Source organism: Eutrigla gurnardus (genome assembly GCF_963514095.1).
Source record: "Eutrigla gurnardus genome assembly, chromosome: 4".
Lineage (NCBI taxonomy): Eukaryota > Metazoa > Chordata > Actinopteri > Perciformes > Triglidae > Eutrigla > Eutrigla gurnardus.
In genome coordinates this window covers 14,807,593-14,824,852 of record NC_139918.1, presented here as the reverse complement: position 1 = coordinate 14,824,852, position 17,260 = coordinate 14,807,593, and the positions used below count along the sequence as shown (strand labels likewise).

Here is a 17,260-nt window from a genome sequence, read left to right as displayed (position 1 = left end):
ATCTGCACTATGATATGCTAGCCTGGGAACATTTGTTTCTATAGACTTCCACCTGTAATTAAAAGCATTATTGTAGTGCATCATTTAAACCTCTTTATTTTCTGTTCTCCCACATTTTTATCCTTAAGTAACTTTAAGATTGGACAAATATATTCTATATTTTTCATTAGTTCATCATGAGACAGGTGAGGTTACAGCCAATCATGCCTATCTGAGTCCACCCTATCGGACAATATGACATATAGTGCATCGGGTTGTTCCAGCTCTTCATTGAAGCCCACTGAGTGGGATAAAACCCAAGACAAACAAATGCAACCTCACTTCAGCCCACATACAGTATTTTGTATCGTTTGAACCTTTGAAACACTGTTAAGAATAAAGTCCACTGGAGTTTGTCATGACATGACTGGTCTGTTGAGGTGTCATCAAGAATAGAATAGTTAACTTAGTGCGCTTATTGAAATGCATTTTTGTTGTCAGAGTGGCACTGCTGAAGAAGAGTGGTGAGGAGGACTGGAGGAACAGGATCAACAAGAAACAGGAAGTGGTGAAGGTGGCGTCCACTGAGCAGCAGGCTCAGCTATGGGAGACAGAGCAGACCAGCGAGAAGAAGGTCAGTCTGCACATCAGTGTTAATAATGGATAACTCATGACTCATTTTCTTAAGAGTAGCTTGTGTTGTTTGCTCTAATGGGTACCATTGTAAGATGTCTTTAGTAGGGATCCCTCTCTGCGATATAGCCGGTTAGATTTGTTCTTACCCAGTGGGATCCAGGTTGAAATGAATGTTCTTCTTTTCACCCCTACTGTTGCTACTGTGTTATTGATCTTATTGGGGATAATTATAGGTCCCTGATTTTAAAAAATCCATATATTTCTCCAAAAAGTTACACATCTGGGTATAATGGTTGAGCAGCTTTACCAAGGTAGCCAGGGTAAACACATTTCATCCCCATCCTTTAGGGTTACCATGCCAGCGCCTGTGCCCGCTCTTTTAGCTAAGTGCCCCTTTCATTTCCTCCTGCAGTCCATCTGTTGTTTGAGCCCAGTGGTCCAGATCAGTGCAGCATTCAGCCCCAAAGGCTGTAAACCAGGAAGCATATGGTACAGTCCGCTGCAGTAGAGTTAACAGCCTGGGGGTTTGGGAATACTGTACATTCTCTTTTTTTACAAGATTAGATTTGGGTAAGCTCCAGGCTTACTTTCAATAATGACGTTGAAAGCTAATTTCGCAAAAGGAAATCTCTGATATGTATTTATATGCATCTCTATTGGTTCAATTATAAGCTCAGAGAACCTCTAATTTAGGATTTGCACTTTTTCCTGCAGTTCATCTCCTTCACATTAGTATTCTGTTGGGCGAAACTGGCTGCTTTAAACCCTGGATGGTAATCCGCCAGGCAGGCTCACCCCTAAACCCATTATAGCAACAATGCCCTCCCCCTCATCCTCCCCCCTTTTCTCCCCCTGACTGAGAACTTCCCCTGTGTTTAACCCCTCAGGAGGAAGGGGTGGTCGTTCAAGACTACTCCGCTGTGTCTGTGTCTGAACAGCTGTGGGTAAGACCCGGCGTGGGCCACACACCACCCTTAAACCAATCAGCTACGTGTGGGATCTGTGTTGGCCAATCACAGCTTTGTGTGGACTCTGTGTGATTGCTTCTCTTCTTTGCTTGCTGGCTTGAATGCTGCTGAAATGGTGGGATGGTGGTTGGAAAGTTGCTGAAGCTGGAACTTTCTTTAGCTTTTTGCTGGTCCTGTTTTGAAAGGGGCTTACAGGAATCAATTGAATTAAAAGTAAGAGAAATTAGAGTCCAAATAGAATCAAAACTGTTGTCTAATAACATACATTCTACTTTTTCATCAGCTGGATGAAGTTTTATGATCACGTATTTGTGACCATGGCCAGCAACATCAGTACTTTACTCACGCAAATGTAATTATTCTGAGATGGCTTTACATTTTTACGATCACAGAAAACATTACAGTTTCATAAAAGAGTGAATACAGTAAAATATACAAACGTTTCCAAGCACTGTTGCTTTTTCATTGCTTTTCAGAAAGTACATGAGAAAAACACACATTCACATTACATAGATATATATTGTTAACCACTGTTATAAATACATTGTAAATGACATTTTTAAACCTAGTATTAATTAATGCACCTTTTTAAGCTGTTTTTTCACTGCACCGTTGTGTGCCTGAGACAAACTGTTCCTGTCTCAACTTAGAGGGAGAACAGTGTTTGCAGTTTGCTGCTTGTTACTAACAAAATGCATACAATGGACTCTAATGGCTTTAAGTGCATTCATTATTTAAGCTTCTCCTTTTATTTCGCAAGCAATCAATTTTACTTTTAAAGGCTTTTACAATTTTTAAAGATAACAAATTGATAAATTGACATTGTGTGCATGTATGTTTCAAAAACACATTTAAATAGATCAGAATCTGTTTTCCAAGTATGTGTCCACATAAACAAGGGATTTAACAACAGATATACATATTCAGCTACAGCATATAGCGTATATAGAAATCATTGAGAGCAGTTTATCAACAGTCATGTTGCATTCCTACTTTCTGGCCTTCTCTCCTTTGCATCCCTCCTTTATTTTCCTTCATCTGTATCATTTTTCCTTCCGTTTCCTCCTTTGCTTTCCTTTCTTTCACTTTTCCACCCACCTCGGCATCCTCAGGAACCTGTCTTCTCTTCCACCTTTTCTCCTACTATCTCCCTTGGCCAAAAGTGTCAGTATATTGACCATCATAGTCAGGTAAGGACATGGACCTGGCTCATGCATGTACTGGAGTCTTATCTGTTCTGCCTGGTTTGCAGCTACTGGTGTGATGGGCGCTCTGGGTGCTGTTGAGTTGTATGTGGTTCTGACTGCATGAGCACAACTCAGTGTAGAGCCATCGCTCCTACAGTGGGATAAAGTTGTTTATATGGGCTGACAGGACATGAACCGGACACGCTTGAGTGCATCTAGTTTTTAATACCTGCTTGGTGCGTTACTGTGACTACATGAATAAATGCTTCTGAGGGACGTGTGTAGTCACATGAAGTTAGAGGAAAGCTGTGTGAGAGGTGATGCAGTTCTTTGACCTGGAAAGTAGCTCCAGTGTTGGCTTTTTGTTATGGCTCCATGATGCAGCTCTTAAATCTGTGAAGAAAATAACTCCACATTAATTTAGCTGACAAACCAAGCTTTTTGCTTTGCATGCAAGATGTGATCCTTTCTAATCGTTTAGAACTTTGTGTTGTCTGTGCAGAAGATGGGAGAGGAGATTGAGGCCCAGATGTCCATTGAGGAGAGAAAACAGATGATTTCAGTGCGTGAGGAGGCCTGGAAGACAAAGGGCAAAGGAGCAGCCAATGACTCCACCCAGTACACCGTGGCCGCTCGCATGGTCAAGAAAGGTCAGTGCAAAGAGCGGCTGTTACTCAGCCATCTTCATTGAGGTGTACACCATTTGGAAATGTTGCTGGTCATGTTTTTTATTTATTAGACATAAAATGGCACATCTTGTAAACAAACACTGCTGTGCTTTTGTTGTGAAACTTAGAACATGAAGGGATTTTATTGATAATATCTGAGAACTTCAGGTAATGATTTAAAAAATTAAATCATTACCTGAAAGGTGTTTTGATTTTGAATACAGCATGACTCCGTTGTCGCTGCAAATTGAAACATATTACGAATGTAACATCTCATGTGAATTTCTGTCTGTGTCTTCAGGCTTGGCAGCCTCCTCCTCAGTTATCAGTCCCATCCTGTCACCGGTCTCCACCAAACTCAAGAGCAGCTTACCTGTCGTCAACAAACCACAGGAGGGTGAGACGGAACTTCAAGTCCTGTGTCATCACTTTAAACCTCAATGGATTGTTTAATTTGCACATTTGTTGTTGCTTTAGCCAATAATTGAACAGCACTTTAAGCCTGATACAATATATTTACAAACATTTACATGCATCAATAAAAAACATTTATTGAATAACATGGGAATCATATGTAAAAGGACCAAATAATGTACACTTTTTAGAGAATTGAATCTTGAGTCTTGATTTATTTGTTCCACTGCTAGAAATTGAGGCCAGACCAGACATGGAATCGGATAAGAAACTAGACAAGTTGGAGAGCTTCTTGGGACGTCTGAACAGCAAAGGTCTGTACTTCCTCAGTGAAATCCATCAAGCAGTGTTTTGTGTCATCTTCACCTAGTAGAAGATTTGTCGTTGGTTATCTTTGTTTTTCGGCTTATTTCTAGGCTTGTTGTGTTTATGATTGTGGTCTTGTGTCCTTCCATCAGTGGCAGGTCTGCAGGAAACCACCATCACAGTTACAGAGAAGGCAGTGAAGGAAGTGATGAAGCTGGATGACGAAATCTTCTCCAAGTTCTACAGACGTGTTGCTGAATTTCCACGCATGCCCACCAGGATTGAGATCAATGAGGATTTTGACGCCATCTTTGGTTCTCAGGGCCCCTTGTAAGAAAATGATTCTATTCTCTTTAAATTATACAACGCGCATGTGGTACAACACTCATGCTCATGCGTTTCTCCTTTCCAAGGTTGGCTTCGGCCATGGTGCAGCACAAGCGTTCGGTGCGTCCGTCCAGGAACGTCCAGGCGTCCAGAAACCCTCTGAAGATGCTGGCAGCCAGACAGGACATCAGACATGAGTACACCGAGCAGAGACTGAATGTGGCACAGCTGGAGAGCAAGAGGATGAAGACCGAGAAGAGTGAGCGTAAGCATGACGCCGCAGGTTTATCTGTTGGTGTGATCGGGAATGAGACTCAACACGAGTCATGTTATTTGTTGTAAATCCCAGTGGAAAATTAGAAACATCATCGTTGTTTACAGCCTACAAAACTACACTCGTCTCCACCTCTTTTTTTTTTTATGAGTAAACAGCCCTAATTGGAACGCAGCCTCACATGCCCCACTTCTGTAGCAGTGTTTACAGGAGGGGTTTAGTTTCTTTAAAGTTTAATGAAGCATTTATGTTGTTTTTCTACCCCATGTAGGTCTTCTTTTTTGTATAAAAATGTGTACTCTTTCTAATTCCAGTGAATAAATCCTCCGAGTACTCTGAGGCTGCGCTGGCAGGTCTGGCCAGTAAAGAAAACTTCAGCAGCGTGAGTCTGCGCAGCGTCAACATCTCCGAGCAGATGTCCAACAACAGCGCCGTGCCCTACAAGAACCTCATGCTGATGCAGGTCAAAGGTAGAAACCCCTTCTATCATCCCTGCCACCTCCTTAGACTGATAACAGATGTTAAGCTTTAATTAAAACCTGGTCTTATGCCAACTGACGATCTGCATAAAATTAAGCTAATTTATTAGTTTTTTTAGGGAAAGCTGAGCAGGAATAGACTCAACATACAAATTAAAGGAATAGTTTGATATTTTTGGAAATACCAGTTAAACACCTCATAGTTATTTTGACACTTAAGTTTGTGACAGCAGCTTTTAGGCATTTTTCTGTTGTTTCCATGACAACAGAAAAATGACAAGGAGGCCTTCAAGCAATACAAGTCGATAGAGAGCGGTTCATTGTTTTGTCCCCCGGTGTGGGCGGGACTTAATCGTGCTTTGTCTCTATAACTCAGCCGATTAATAACTTGGTCTTTCCAGGTCGTCGTCACGTTCAGACCAGATTAGTGGAGCCGAGAGCGTCGTCGCTGAACAGCGGCGACTGTTTCGTGTTGGTCACTCCAGAGCACTGCATCGTCTGGATAGGAGAGTTCTCAAATGTCATCGAGAAGGCGAAGGTGAGCGCCCGCACCTCCATTATTAATCATTACTGACTGGGCCTTATGCTCAAGAGTTTTGTTTTTCACATCTAGAATCGAATTGTTGTGTGAGAAAGATGATTCACTGATTCTGCCTCTCATTTCCATACAAACACACACACACACACACACACACACACACACACACTGGCAAATATGCCAATCTGTGCTCTTTACCAAACACATGCTTTCAGACTAAAGCTCTTCCATTTCCCCAAAGGATGTCTGTCTAGACACTTTGTAATAAGCATCGGTTCTTCTACTCCGCCTCCTCAATCAGGGCTGTCTCCTCATTTTGTTATGATTTTATGCACCAAAGATTGAACATGATTCAGCCAAGTCTCTTCCCAGTTACCTCACTGTGTCCTCTGTATCCGACTCAGTAGTTATATGTTGTACTTTTACTCATCATTCGTGTATAAAAGTGAAGCAGGATGTTGTTGAGGTCAGTTCACCATTTTTGGATTAATCAAGAAAAGCTCCTTGTTGTTTACATCAGATCTCTGTTTCTTGCTTGTAGGCAATAGATATGGCCACCTTCCTCCAGACGAAGAAGGACATGGGCTGCAGGGCGAACCAGGTGCAGACCATCGAGGAAGGGGTCAATCCACAAAGTCCACATGCCCAGCAGTTCTGGACGATCCTCGGAGGACAGACTGCTTACCAACGTAAGCAACGGGCTCCTAATATTCAGGTTTGACAAGAAGGTTTAGGTTGTAAACTGATGTTACACATCTGTCTGATTGTGCCTCCAGCGGCAGGTCCACCAGAGGAGGATGAGCAGTTTGAGAATGCCATTGTGGAAACCAACTGTATCTTCAGGCTGCTGGATGACAAGCTGGTTCCTGATGACGACGAGTGGGGGAAGGTGCCTCGCAGCTCTCTGCTGGCGTCCAAGGAGGTGCATGTTTGCTTTTTGTGTGTTCTTAACTTGGATTATACGTCATAAGTTCTGCCTTTTAAAAGGTGGATACTGGAGAACTATTTATATTTGAACTCAATATCCAAACAAATATTAGATCTACCACCCCCCTCACTCCCACTGCCTTTCTCCGTATACATGCATGGTCTTTTGAACGCCCACTATTGCTGATTGACTGGAATAGTGTTGTGTGGCTTGGCCCGAGCCACTTTGTGTATTTCTCATTTACAGAGGCAGGTCTGTGTATGAACACTGCTGTGCACACAGAACGGACAACTGGCTATTGTTGTTTTGAAGTCCTTGAAAGGTCGTGAATTTGCATTGAAATGCCTTTCATTTTTTGGAAAATAAACAAAAAGACACCCGTCCTTGAAAGTGCTTGAATACTTTTTGTGCCAGAATAGATGGTTGGTGTTTTCCAACTTAATGTAGTAAATGGGCAATTTGATTTCACATCATTCTATAAAATAATTACGTTTAAGAGTCCTTATCGGGGAGTTTTCCTTTAAAGCAACAAGCTCTTAATATCAACATTTATAATATTTCAGTGTTGTCAAGACGAGCTCTGGTTCAAGCTGGTCTTAATTTGTTGCTAAGCAACAGCAGGTGCCATGGCGAGCACCTCCTACATCCATCTGTGCACTGCTGCTGCTGAAAAAATTAAGTGTGTTCAGGACAGCGGGGATAACACAGAGGAGTGCACTGCAGTTATATTGCCTATTTAGCATATTAATGATGGAGCGTCTTTCAATCTTAATTTCTCACTCTAATGTCACTTCACTTGAGTTTGTTGTTACTGTTGTATGCTGTCATTTCAAGAGTATCTAGCTTCTGTATTGTCATGTATTTATGAGTGAAACATGTGGAACATAACGTTCGGTGGAATTTAAAAGATTATCTCTCGACCGTCTCCAGCTCTGTGCAGAGCCGAAGTTATAGATTGATTAATGGATGGATGTCATGATGTAAGCACGCGTCATATTTGTTTTCCAGGAATAAAAAAAAATATATGGATTTTGAGTTAAAAATATAAATAAATTGATTTTTCGTAATTGATCTGGTAGATTTTGATAAATAGGTGAACCTGATCGGACGTGCAATCTAATAGGGTTAAAGGGGCATTTTTCATTTCAGCTATACTTTAATAATTCAATTTTTATTATTTATTTTTATTTTACTCATTCTCTTTATGCTGTTACAGTCTTTACTTGTACATACTACATACTACATGTAATACAGATGGATTAAAAAGTACTTATTCATGAGCACTGTCCACATGATGCTTATAGAGGCATTTACTCAAACCTTTAGCGTAGACAAACATCTCACCTCTGCTTTCACATTGTGTTTGGTGTTGTGCTGCAGGTGTTGGTGTTTGACTTCGGCAGTGAGGTGTATGTGTGGCACGGTAAAGAGGTGACTCTGGCCCAGAGGAAAGTGGCCTTCCAGCTCGCGAAACACCTTTGGAACGGGATGTTTGACTACACCTGCTGTGACGTCAACCCACTGGACCCCGGAGGCTGCAACACACTCATACCCAGGTGGGACACGCACAGACACACATATATTATATATTATATATAGACTTCCATTCATTTTCTGAAGGCTTACTCAAACCTTAACCGAATCCAAATGTATACATTTGGATTCGGTTAAGGTTTGAGTAAGCCTTTTGGGTTGAGATATATCTCAACCCAAAAACCAAGTTCTTTAACCCTTAAGTTACTGGTTTTCTCACGTGGGCCAACATTTGTCCCCAGATGGGAGATGAGTCCCCATATTGTGACTGTGTGAATGCATTTATGTCCCCACAACATCGCTAATACAAGACTCTCACACACAGACACACTGTCTTAAGATTTTTGACTAAGCAAAGCATACGGTTTCATCCTGACATCTTTTCTCCTTTGTGTCTGTGTATCCATACACAGGAAGGGCCAGGGCCGTCCTGATTGGGCGATATTCGGCAGGCTGACGGAGCACAACGAGACGATCTTGTTCAAGGAGAAGTTTGTGGAATGGACCGAAGCAAAGTCGCCAACACCAAAGGAAAGCTGCGAGCTCATACCTGAGCAGAAGGTACAACTCCAACGCTTGTTTCACGAGGATAATTGCAAGACTCACTCAGGTCACACACATCACAGAGGCTTTCTGTGTTTTCTCTATGTCCCCATCTGTTAAACACAGGTAGAAACAAGAGTAAGCAAGAATATGCCTTTGTGTGGATGCTGTACAAAGCATCATAGAGAAGAATGAGCACATGTGTTACCACTGACAAGTAGTCATAAGAATGGCTTATTCTTGACATTATCACTTCTAAAATCATACATCTTTTCTGTAAGACCACTCAGGAGGCCCCGGGACGAGAATGCCAGCCTTACGACGTCAGCCTGATGCTGCCCGTCCTCCAGTCGTCCATTTCCACCCTCTTGGACGGGGTGAATGTGGGCCGCGGCCACGGCCCAGTGGAGACCGAGGACCACATGAGGATTCAGGAGATCAGCACTGCGTCGGTAGACGTCTGGCACATCCTGGAGTTCGACTACAGCCGTCTCCCACGCCAGAGCATCGGCCAGTTCCACGAGGGCGACGCCTACGTGGTCAAGTGGAAGTACATGGTCAACACCTCAGGTTAGTCACCGCGGACTCCTTCGCCCGCGATGCCAATTATGACCTCTATAATACAATACAAACAGTATTATTAAAGATTCTGAATATGTTGTTGATGTATTTTCTCTTGTTGTGTACGCGTGTCTCAGTTGGTCGTAGGCAGAACCCCGAGGTGAGGAGCAGTGGGCCGGGGAAGGAGAGATGCTGCTACTTCTTCTGGCAGGGTCGACACTCCACCGTCAGCGAGAAGGGAACGTCAGCGCTGATGACGGTGGAGCTGGACGAGGAAAGAGGGGCGCAGGTAGCGGAGACGAGGCTTCTCACCAGCCACATAATCAAATCAGAAACTGTTCCAATGTAATAGAAAGTGAAAAGTAGACACTGAACTTTAATTTAATGTTCACTTTTGCATACTAGACTTCCTCTATTACAAAATAACTTGGTTTTTCTATCAATGCTGTTTTTTGCAGCATCGTAGATTCTCCAGATTCTTTTGTTTGTATTAATTTGGCCACTGATTTCCTCCGTCTGTGTTGTTACAGGTTCAGGTGCAGCAAGGAAAGGAGCCTCCGTGTTTCCTGCAGTGTTTTAACGGAGGGATGATCGTCCACGCTGGCAAGAGGGAGGAGGAGGAGGAGAACACTCAGAGTAAACAATCCTGCTTTTATTCTAGTTATTGACATTTGTGTCTGCAAGGTTGCTGTAGACAAGGTTGTTGTTCAATATCTAAATTATGCAAATGATTCCCCGGGACAAAAGGTTCTGTGAACAATGTTTGCTTGTAGGCCTATGCCAAAAGTACCTTATTTTTCCTGCACATTCTTTACATTCAGGCAGCAATTAAAAACTAAATTGTGATTATAAAACATGAACTGCTGAAGCTTCCCATATTATAAGTGGCAATCGTTCAAAACAGAATTATCATATAAAATATATAAAATAAATATAAAATAATGTTTTTTATTGAATTGTTTTACTTTTATGAAAGTAAAAGACATAAATTGTTATTAAAATGAGGTATCTTTTGTAATCTTTTGTAGTTGTGTTAGTTTTACATATGCCATCATTCCACTGACCACGTTCACCCACTCGTCTGTGCCCAGGTGAGTGGCGTCTGTACTGTGTGCGGGGCGAGGTGCCAGTGGAGGGCCACCTGCTGGAGGTGGCGTGCCACTGCAGCAGCCTGCGCTCCAGAGCCTCCATGATCCTGCTCAACATCAACAAGGCCATCATCTACCTGTGGCAAGGCTGCAAGACGCAGCTACACACTCGCAGCGTGGGAAACACGGCCGCACTCAAGATCAAAGAACAGTGAGTGTCGAGGACGACCTCTAGGATGACTTTCAACATACTAGTCAATACATCGACGCTGATTCAAGTGATTGCAACTGGTCAGTGGTGGTGGGTGCCATGAAAGATGAATTCTGTGTCTGTGTGTCAGGTGTCCTCTGGAGGCGGGTCTCCACAGCAGCAGTAAGGTGACCATCCATGAGTGTGACGAGGGAGTTGAGCCTCCGGGCTTCTGGGAAGCACTGGGGAGAAAAGACAGGAAGGCCTACGACTGCATGCTGCAAGGTACAGCCTGTCCCCGTGTGCTTTGGTTACTTGCAAGCCTTTTTGACAGATCATATATTTTGGCATTTAAAAATAAAGTTATGGGTGTCACATTTTTTAAATGCATTTGGTGTGACTGATGACAGTAGTACACTAAAGATATCTGTTACCATTCCAAGAACAATAGTTTATGATGGTAGCTCCCTTTATGACACGACAATAAAAGCCAGCTGTCTCAAATCCGTCACTGTTTAAAGTTACTGTGAGGAACTTTGAACTGGTTATGAAACGTCTAAATGTAGTACTGAAGCCTCTGTATGACCTACATAAGTAAACGAGACTCGTTATTTCTATGTAGTTACTCTGAATGCTCGTCATCAGTGCCGCCAATTATAGCAAAGTCATGCAGTTCAACAGAAACTGCTTCAGCTCAGACTCCAGCGGGACCTCAGACAACAACCAGCCCCCCTAAGACAGACCCAGATCTGGAATCAGGAATGATTTATTTTGTTACATGTTGGTTTCTGGATTTCTTTTTCAGATCCGGGCAAATTCAACTTCACCCCACGGCTCTTCCAGCTGAGCAGCACATCTGGAGACTTCGTGGCGGATGAGTTCTTCCACAAGTCCAGAGCTCCAGACTTGGTCAGCTCACTGCCCTTCCTGCAGGAAGACCTGTACAACACACCACAGCAACCAGGTGAGGGCGCAATAAATACACCATGACGAACTGAGGACTGCTGTTTGCAGTTAACAGCTTGTCTCAATAATAATGTCCCTCCCTGACAGCGTTGTTCCTGGTGGATAACTTCCACGAGGTCTACTTGTGGCAGGGCTGGTGGCCTCAGGACAGCGAGTGCACCGGCTCGGCACGCATCCGCTGGGACGCAGACAGGAAGTGTGCAATGGAGACGGTGCTGCGCTACTGCAAAGGTAAGAAATGCTTCATTGAATGACAGATGATAGATGTGCTTATATGTTATTCAAATATTTTAATATTATAGCCACTGGTGAACACTGTCAGAAAATATTTTTTTTTATTCCCTGTCACTTTAACTTTGAGGAAGTGTTCACAACAAGTACTCAAATTCATACCATTTATCTCAACCTGGAAATATTAAGACTGTATTTGTAAGAGAAAACGAAAAACATCCTGCATCCCTGTTTTCTATCAAACTAGTGGAACTCAGAGTCTTTTTTGAGAATTATTGTAGTGATTTTCTCCTGCAGGGAAGAACGAGAAGAAGCCTCAGAAGTCTTATCTGATCCACGCCGGTCTGGAGCCGCTCACCTTCACCAACATGTTTCCCAGCTGGGAGCACAGAGAGGACGTGGCTGAGATCACAGAGAGGGTCAGCAACACACACACACACACACACACCATACATTGGTGGAAGTTATCAAAATACACTCGTTTTCAGACTCGTTTTTCCACCTTTACACACAGGATAATAAACTAACTGTCCAAACAGCTGCTGTCATTATTAGGACTTCATGCCATGTGGTGTGTTGTGGCTGCAGGAGGCGGAGGTGTGTAACCAGATCATCCTGGTGGAGGACGTGTTGGCCCGGCTCTGCCAGAACATCTTCCCTCTGGCTCAGCTGCAGGCCCGGCCGCTCCCAGAGGGGGTGGACCCGCTCCGCCTGGAGATCTACCTGACCGACCAGGACTTTGAGGTCAGCAAACCCACAAACAAAACCGCTGCATCAAACCTGATTTTTGTCTGATTTTTTTATATTAGTTTGGAGGCAAAAATCAAACATCATCAAACATAAAAATAAACACACTTGTTAAGGGAGCATGTTTGACTTCCTCTGGTTATAGTTTTTAGGAGATTTGCAGGATTTAAAGAGGCAATCTGAACAAAAATATGAAAACATACATACAAACATAGTAATATCTACCTGGTTGAAATCAAATTAGATTTCTTTTTTGTGTCAGATGGCAAAGAGCCATGTGGCAAATTATAAATGCACTGGCAATGCATCGGTTGTGAGGGATGAGGGTCAGCCTGAGCCAGAGGTCTAATCAGGAGAAGCCGGCCAGACTGTCACCTCCATCCAAACCTCCCGAAAGCAATTTAGAGAGGAAAGAATAAAAGATGGAAGCCCAGGATTTGGGAAAGGAGGTGGAGATAATAATTTCATTTCCCCATGTTATTACCACTGTCTGATGGTGAGAGTTTATTATTCAGTGGTGGGTTTCTTAGTTATCTGACTTAACATTCTCCATCATAATGAGGCAGACTGAGTACATCAAACGCAACAGGAGTCCTTCATATTCAAGTTGATCGTAGCTCATGCATAAACTGGTATTCAAAGGTGGATTTTTCCTCTACATCTCCTCGTTCATGCCACTCATCCTAACTCCATCTAACTCTCACTTTGCAGACCAAGTTGTAGGTGGATGCAGGTAAGAAAAGCCCCTCGTGTGATTCACCAGCATTCAGGCGACCTGTCCTTTCCAGCACGTCACCACTGTGTTTTTCTTTCTTTTCCTTTTGTCTTTCTGTGCTTTGAAAACTCACTTCACTCCTGTTTCACTCCCGAGCGCCGCCGGTTGAGGGGGAAAGTTTCGCGCTTGGCTGCACGATTGCGTCTGAAGAGATCCTCCCGATTGCTCCGTTAGAGATTACAGTTTGTCGAGTCCTTCGTCTCGGCCGCGGTCACAAAGGATTTAGCACTTCAGCTTCTTCACACAGCAGATAACAAACGTAGACCCCATTCCTGCTCAGAAGGATCAAAATAGAAACTCAAAATTATTGACCGAAAGTTAATCAGCAATCAGTCATTGTTTGCTTCTCCAATGTGAGGAATGTTCTTCTTTAGTCAGTCTGGTCTGACTTTTAATGACAGTTTTGTTCAGTGAAACAACACAAACTCAGATGATTTTGTTTACTTTAGACTCTGGGGACTTTTATAGACAAACTGATTAACTGATTCGATGATAGTTGCAGCAACAGCAAGTCAACAACTTGACTTTATCTCATACATTATCATTTCTTTTTTACATTTTTTTATTGCAGAAATGTCTTTGAGTATCACCCTGGATGATCGGCGTAGATTCAGCAGTTTTTAACACGCCTGCTTAATATGCACTGAGGTTGTTAATGAGGCGTTTGAACACTTTTGTCAAATTAATAGTGTTGTGATAATTGAATTAACATTTAATTGTGCAGCCATGGTTCCTTTCTTCTCCTCTTTGCAAGGTGTCTGTACACGACTACACCACACTACTCTGCTGCCGACACTCTTCCCTTCACACACACACACACACACACACACACACACACACACACCTTCCACCTGAGACCCTCTCCTCTGTACTTATGATTCACCATCAGCTGCACTGCAGTCTGACTCACTGTCTGTCTTTGGAGCACAAAATGGAGGCGTGAAAAACGTGAAACAACTGAGCTGTCCTTGTAAGAACCCGGCGAGCGTGACTTTGTTACTACCGTGACAGTCAGTCAGTCTTAATAGCCCAGTATTGACTAAATAGTGATTTATTACATAAACTGTGAATTAACAGATGAATCCAAATTGTTGCATATTATACCTTTAATATGAATAATCTGAAACTTCATTTTAGAATTGAAATCTAACAGAGAGAGAAACAAGAATTCACTTTTGTTAAATTTATTCACAGGGATCGTCTTCTTAATTTGAATTAATGTTTTCAAGGTTAGGAAATAGGCTTGAATTCATTTATAATTCTATTATCCATTTATTCAGATGATGTATTCACAATCTGTTGTTGCATCAGCACATCATTCATGCAAACCAAAAACACTTCTAATACCTGATACCTAATACATTCAGTTATCACAATCAAAACATACGATCAAAGTTAATATCAACAGCTGGTAAAAAGCATAAACATTGATTTCTGCAGGGATAGTGGAATTCTATAACCTGTTTTTTCATAGTAGAATTTATTGCAACAATTTAGATGTGATGATGACGACTTTGAAGCCTGGACATTTTTGGTTAAGGATCCATGAAATAGCTTGAATTTTAATCTTAAAAAGCTGTACGAACCCCGTGTTTGAGGCTGAATGTTACTTGGTGGAGAGATAATTTGTCCAATTTGTTGACATCTAGAAACATTTTTAAAAAGGCTATTTAACATAAAAATCCTCACTTTGATAGAAGTCAACGACATTTACTGCAATTTGAAATAATTACAGCTTATTTCAGTTGCTATAAAATACATTTCTACAGACCTTAAAATGTCATTTTTTCTTAAGTATGGTTGACGGCTTCACAGCTATCATCAGTTCCAGGAAAAACACCAAGACTTTTTGAATTTGCCGTGATCTTCCTGATCAATTAACTGCATGTCTCTCTCTCCGACTGCAGAAAGCTTTGGATATGACGAGAGAGGAATATGAAGGTTTACCAGGATGGAAGCAAGTGAACTTAAAGAAGGCCAAAGGACTGTTTTAAAGAAGGTTTGAATCGACGATGGACGTGGATTAAAGAAGAAGTCGGAGTCGGAGACACAGGGAATGAAGCTGTTTTGGTGGCGAGGACATGGGGATAGAAAAGTATCTGAATCAGGAGGAAACGTACATGAAGGATGAGCCTGGAGATGCACTCGCCTTGCTTCTAGTCGTGTTTTACCTTTCAGCTTTGTCATTACGTTAACAAAGTGAACTCCAGGCGGTTTAAGAGAAGGATAAAAACACCTCGCTTTGTTCATACATGGTGTCTGTGTGTATTTGGCTTCGCCTCCAAACACCCAAGTCGCCACTCGTGGACGTAGGATTGAGAACGTGCACACTAGGACGCTTGTTGTCGGGGTGCCATGCTGCGGTCGTGTATGTGTGCGTGTGTGCGGTTGTATATAATGTTTGTGTGTGTGTGTGTGTAACGTTTGTGTATATGTAGCTTTGTAAAGACCCATCACGTCAGATGTTGTGAGGAAAGTTGTTGTTTTGGGTTGTTCTGTCTCCAGTGTCTGGATGCTGTCAGGCCACGTAGGGAACTGGCGTGTTAAACTGCTCGATGACTCGATGACTGAGACATTTTAAAAAGGTTTGACCTACGAGGAAGAGAAAACAGCAGCTCCGAATGTATAGTGCCTTGCTTTTTGTGTACAGTTTATATACAGAAATTCTAGTCTGCATTTTTAAAGACTTTCTTTGTGATATAAGACATAGTGAATTAAATCACAGTGATGCTCAACTCAGACCGCGTGTCCCTCTGTGTCTCCTGCTTCACACATTTACATGGTTGTATAACTGCAAAGTACTCTACTTATGTAGAATGTTGAGGTACTTAAAAGGGTGTGTTGTACTTTTTACTCCCCTACATTTATTTGGAAATGTTTGTTACCTTGCAGACTCAGATTGTTAATACAAAATATAAATCAAGTGTTACATTATATGATGCATCGATAGTTATAATAGATCTTATATCGAAATGTTCTGTTTACTTTTGATATTTAAAGTATATTTTGATGCTATTATGTTTGTACTTTTACTTCAATGCAGTATTTTTAGTTGCAACAGACTGTATACACTGTGTTTGTGCTACTTTTACCTAATAACTAATATATCTGAATACTTCTTCCATCACTGGAGACAAAAACACAATTATTTACACTCCAGTTGTAAGTAATAACTAATAGATATTTAATACCATAATTTATAACTTATATTAAAGCTTTTTTGTATTTACAAGTTTGATGAGAATGTATGTTTAAATATGCACATAGGCATTATCTTTCATATCCAGAACCCTGCAGGTTCAAATTATTGTTTCATTTTGTTGACATTTCAGAGTCAAAGGACTTCACAGAGGGAACTTTATATCTCCATTAATCAGAAAATACCACCAACAGGCATTAAAAAACATGTTTTTAGGAATAAAATGTTTGGTATCTGGTTATGAATGATGTATGAGCAAACCCCTCTGTAAAAACCTTCAGAATATAGATGAAACTGGAAGCGTTGGATGTAAGCACAGCTGATGTGGAGAGTTTTGACTCTGAGAAAAAACAATTTAGAAAAAACTGCCTTTAAAGATATGGATTGCAAAATCCCATTCACATCACATTTCCCCCAATTGATTATTTATATTAAGACAATCATTTTTTGTATTACATATTTTCTGATCTGTCCAAATATCCAAGTGAGTCATTATCTAATGCTAACTTTAGGGGAATTTAGGAAAAATCTACATAGACAATATGTAATAAACACCTCAGTGTATATTTTTGATCTTTCTTTCTACTAGTCTGAAAGAAGACATTATACTGAAGCAAAAACAAAAATCCCCAACAAAAACATAATTTGCAGTGGAAATGTAGATTACAGAATGTCTAAACTTGGAGTATGATTATCTTTGTTTCGTATTGTGATTATCACTAA

The 17,260-nt window shown here is 41.6% G+C and overlaps 1 protein-coding gene across 18 annotated transcripts in view; it reads left to right on the top strand.

Annotated features, from left to right (window-relative positions):
* svilb (supervillin b) overlaps window positions 1–16,077 on the top strand; it is a 43,934-nt gene extending 27,857 nt beyond the window's left edge. For 9 of the 18 annotated variants that reach the window (XM_084008535.1, XM_084008545.1, XM_084008534.1 and 6 more), the window contains 24 exons: window positions 481–613; window positions 1,503–1,559; window positions 2,696–2,773; window positions 3,273–3,420; window positions 3,740–3,835; window positions 4,086–4,166; window positions 4,311–4,488; window positions 4,572–4,750; window positions 5,074–5,229; window positions 5,640–5,776; window positions 6,318–6,465; window positions 6,553–6,698; window positions 8,085–8,260; window positions 8,651–8,798; window positions 9,062–9,350; window positions 9,479–9,630; window positions 9,872–9,977; window positions 10,433–10,640; window positions 10,771–10,904; window positions 11,425–11,583; window positions 11,673–11,816; window positions 12,114–12,235; window positions 12,405–12,560; window positions 15,246–16,077. In XM_084008535.1, the coding sequence (XP_083864661.1) occupies window positions 481–613; window positions 1,503–1,559; window positions 2,696–2,773; window positions 3,273–3,420; window positions 3,740–3,835; window positions 4,086–4,166; window positions 4,311–4,488; window positions 4,572–4,750; window positions 5,074–5,229; window positions 5,640–5,776; window positions 6,318–6,465; window positions 6,553–6,698; window positions 8,085–8,260; window positions 8,651–8,798; window positions 9,062–9,350; window positions 9,479–9,630; window positions 9,872–9,977; window positions 10,433–10,640; window positions 10,771–10,904; window positions 11,425–11,583; window positions 11,673–11,816; window positions 12,114–12,235; window positions 12,405–12,560; window positions 15,246–15,332 (3,418 nt within the window). In that variant the 3' untranslated portion in view covers window positions 15,333–16,077. Of the gene's footprint in view, window positions 1–480; window positions 614–1,502; window positions 1,560–2,695; window positions 2,774–3,272; window positions 3,421–3,739; window positions 3,836–4,085; window positions 4,167–4,310; window positions 4,489–4,571; window positions 4,751–5,073; window positions 5,230–5,639; window positions 5,777–6,317; window positions 6,466–6,552; window positions 6,699–8,084; window positions 8,261–8,650; window positions 8,799–9,061; window positions 9,351–9,478; window positions 9,631–9,871; window positions 9,978–10,432; window positions 10,641–10,770; window positions 10,905–11,424; window positions 11,584–11,672; window positions 11,817–12,113; window positions 12,236–12,404; window positions 12,561–13,274; window positions 13,297–15,245 lie in introns of all 18 variants that reach the window. The other 9 variants (XM_084008538.1, XM_084008539.1, XM_084008541.1 and 6 more) reach the window with 5 other exon arrangements.
* Window positions 16,078–17,260: the final 1,183 nt, after the last annotated feature.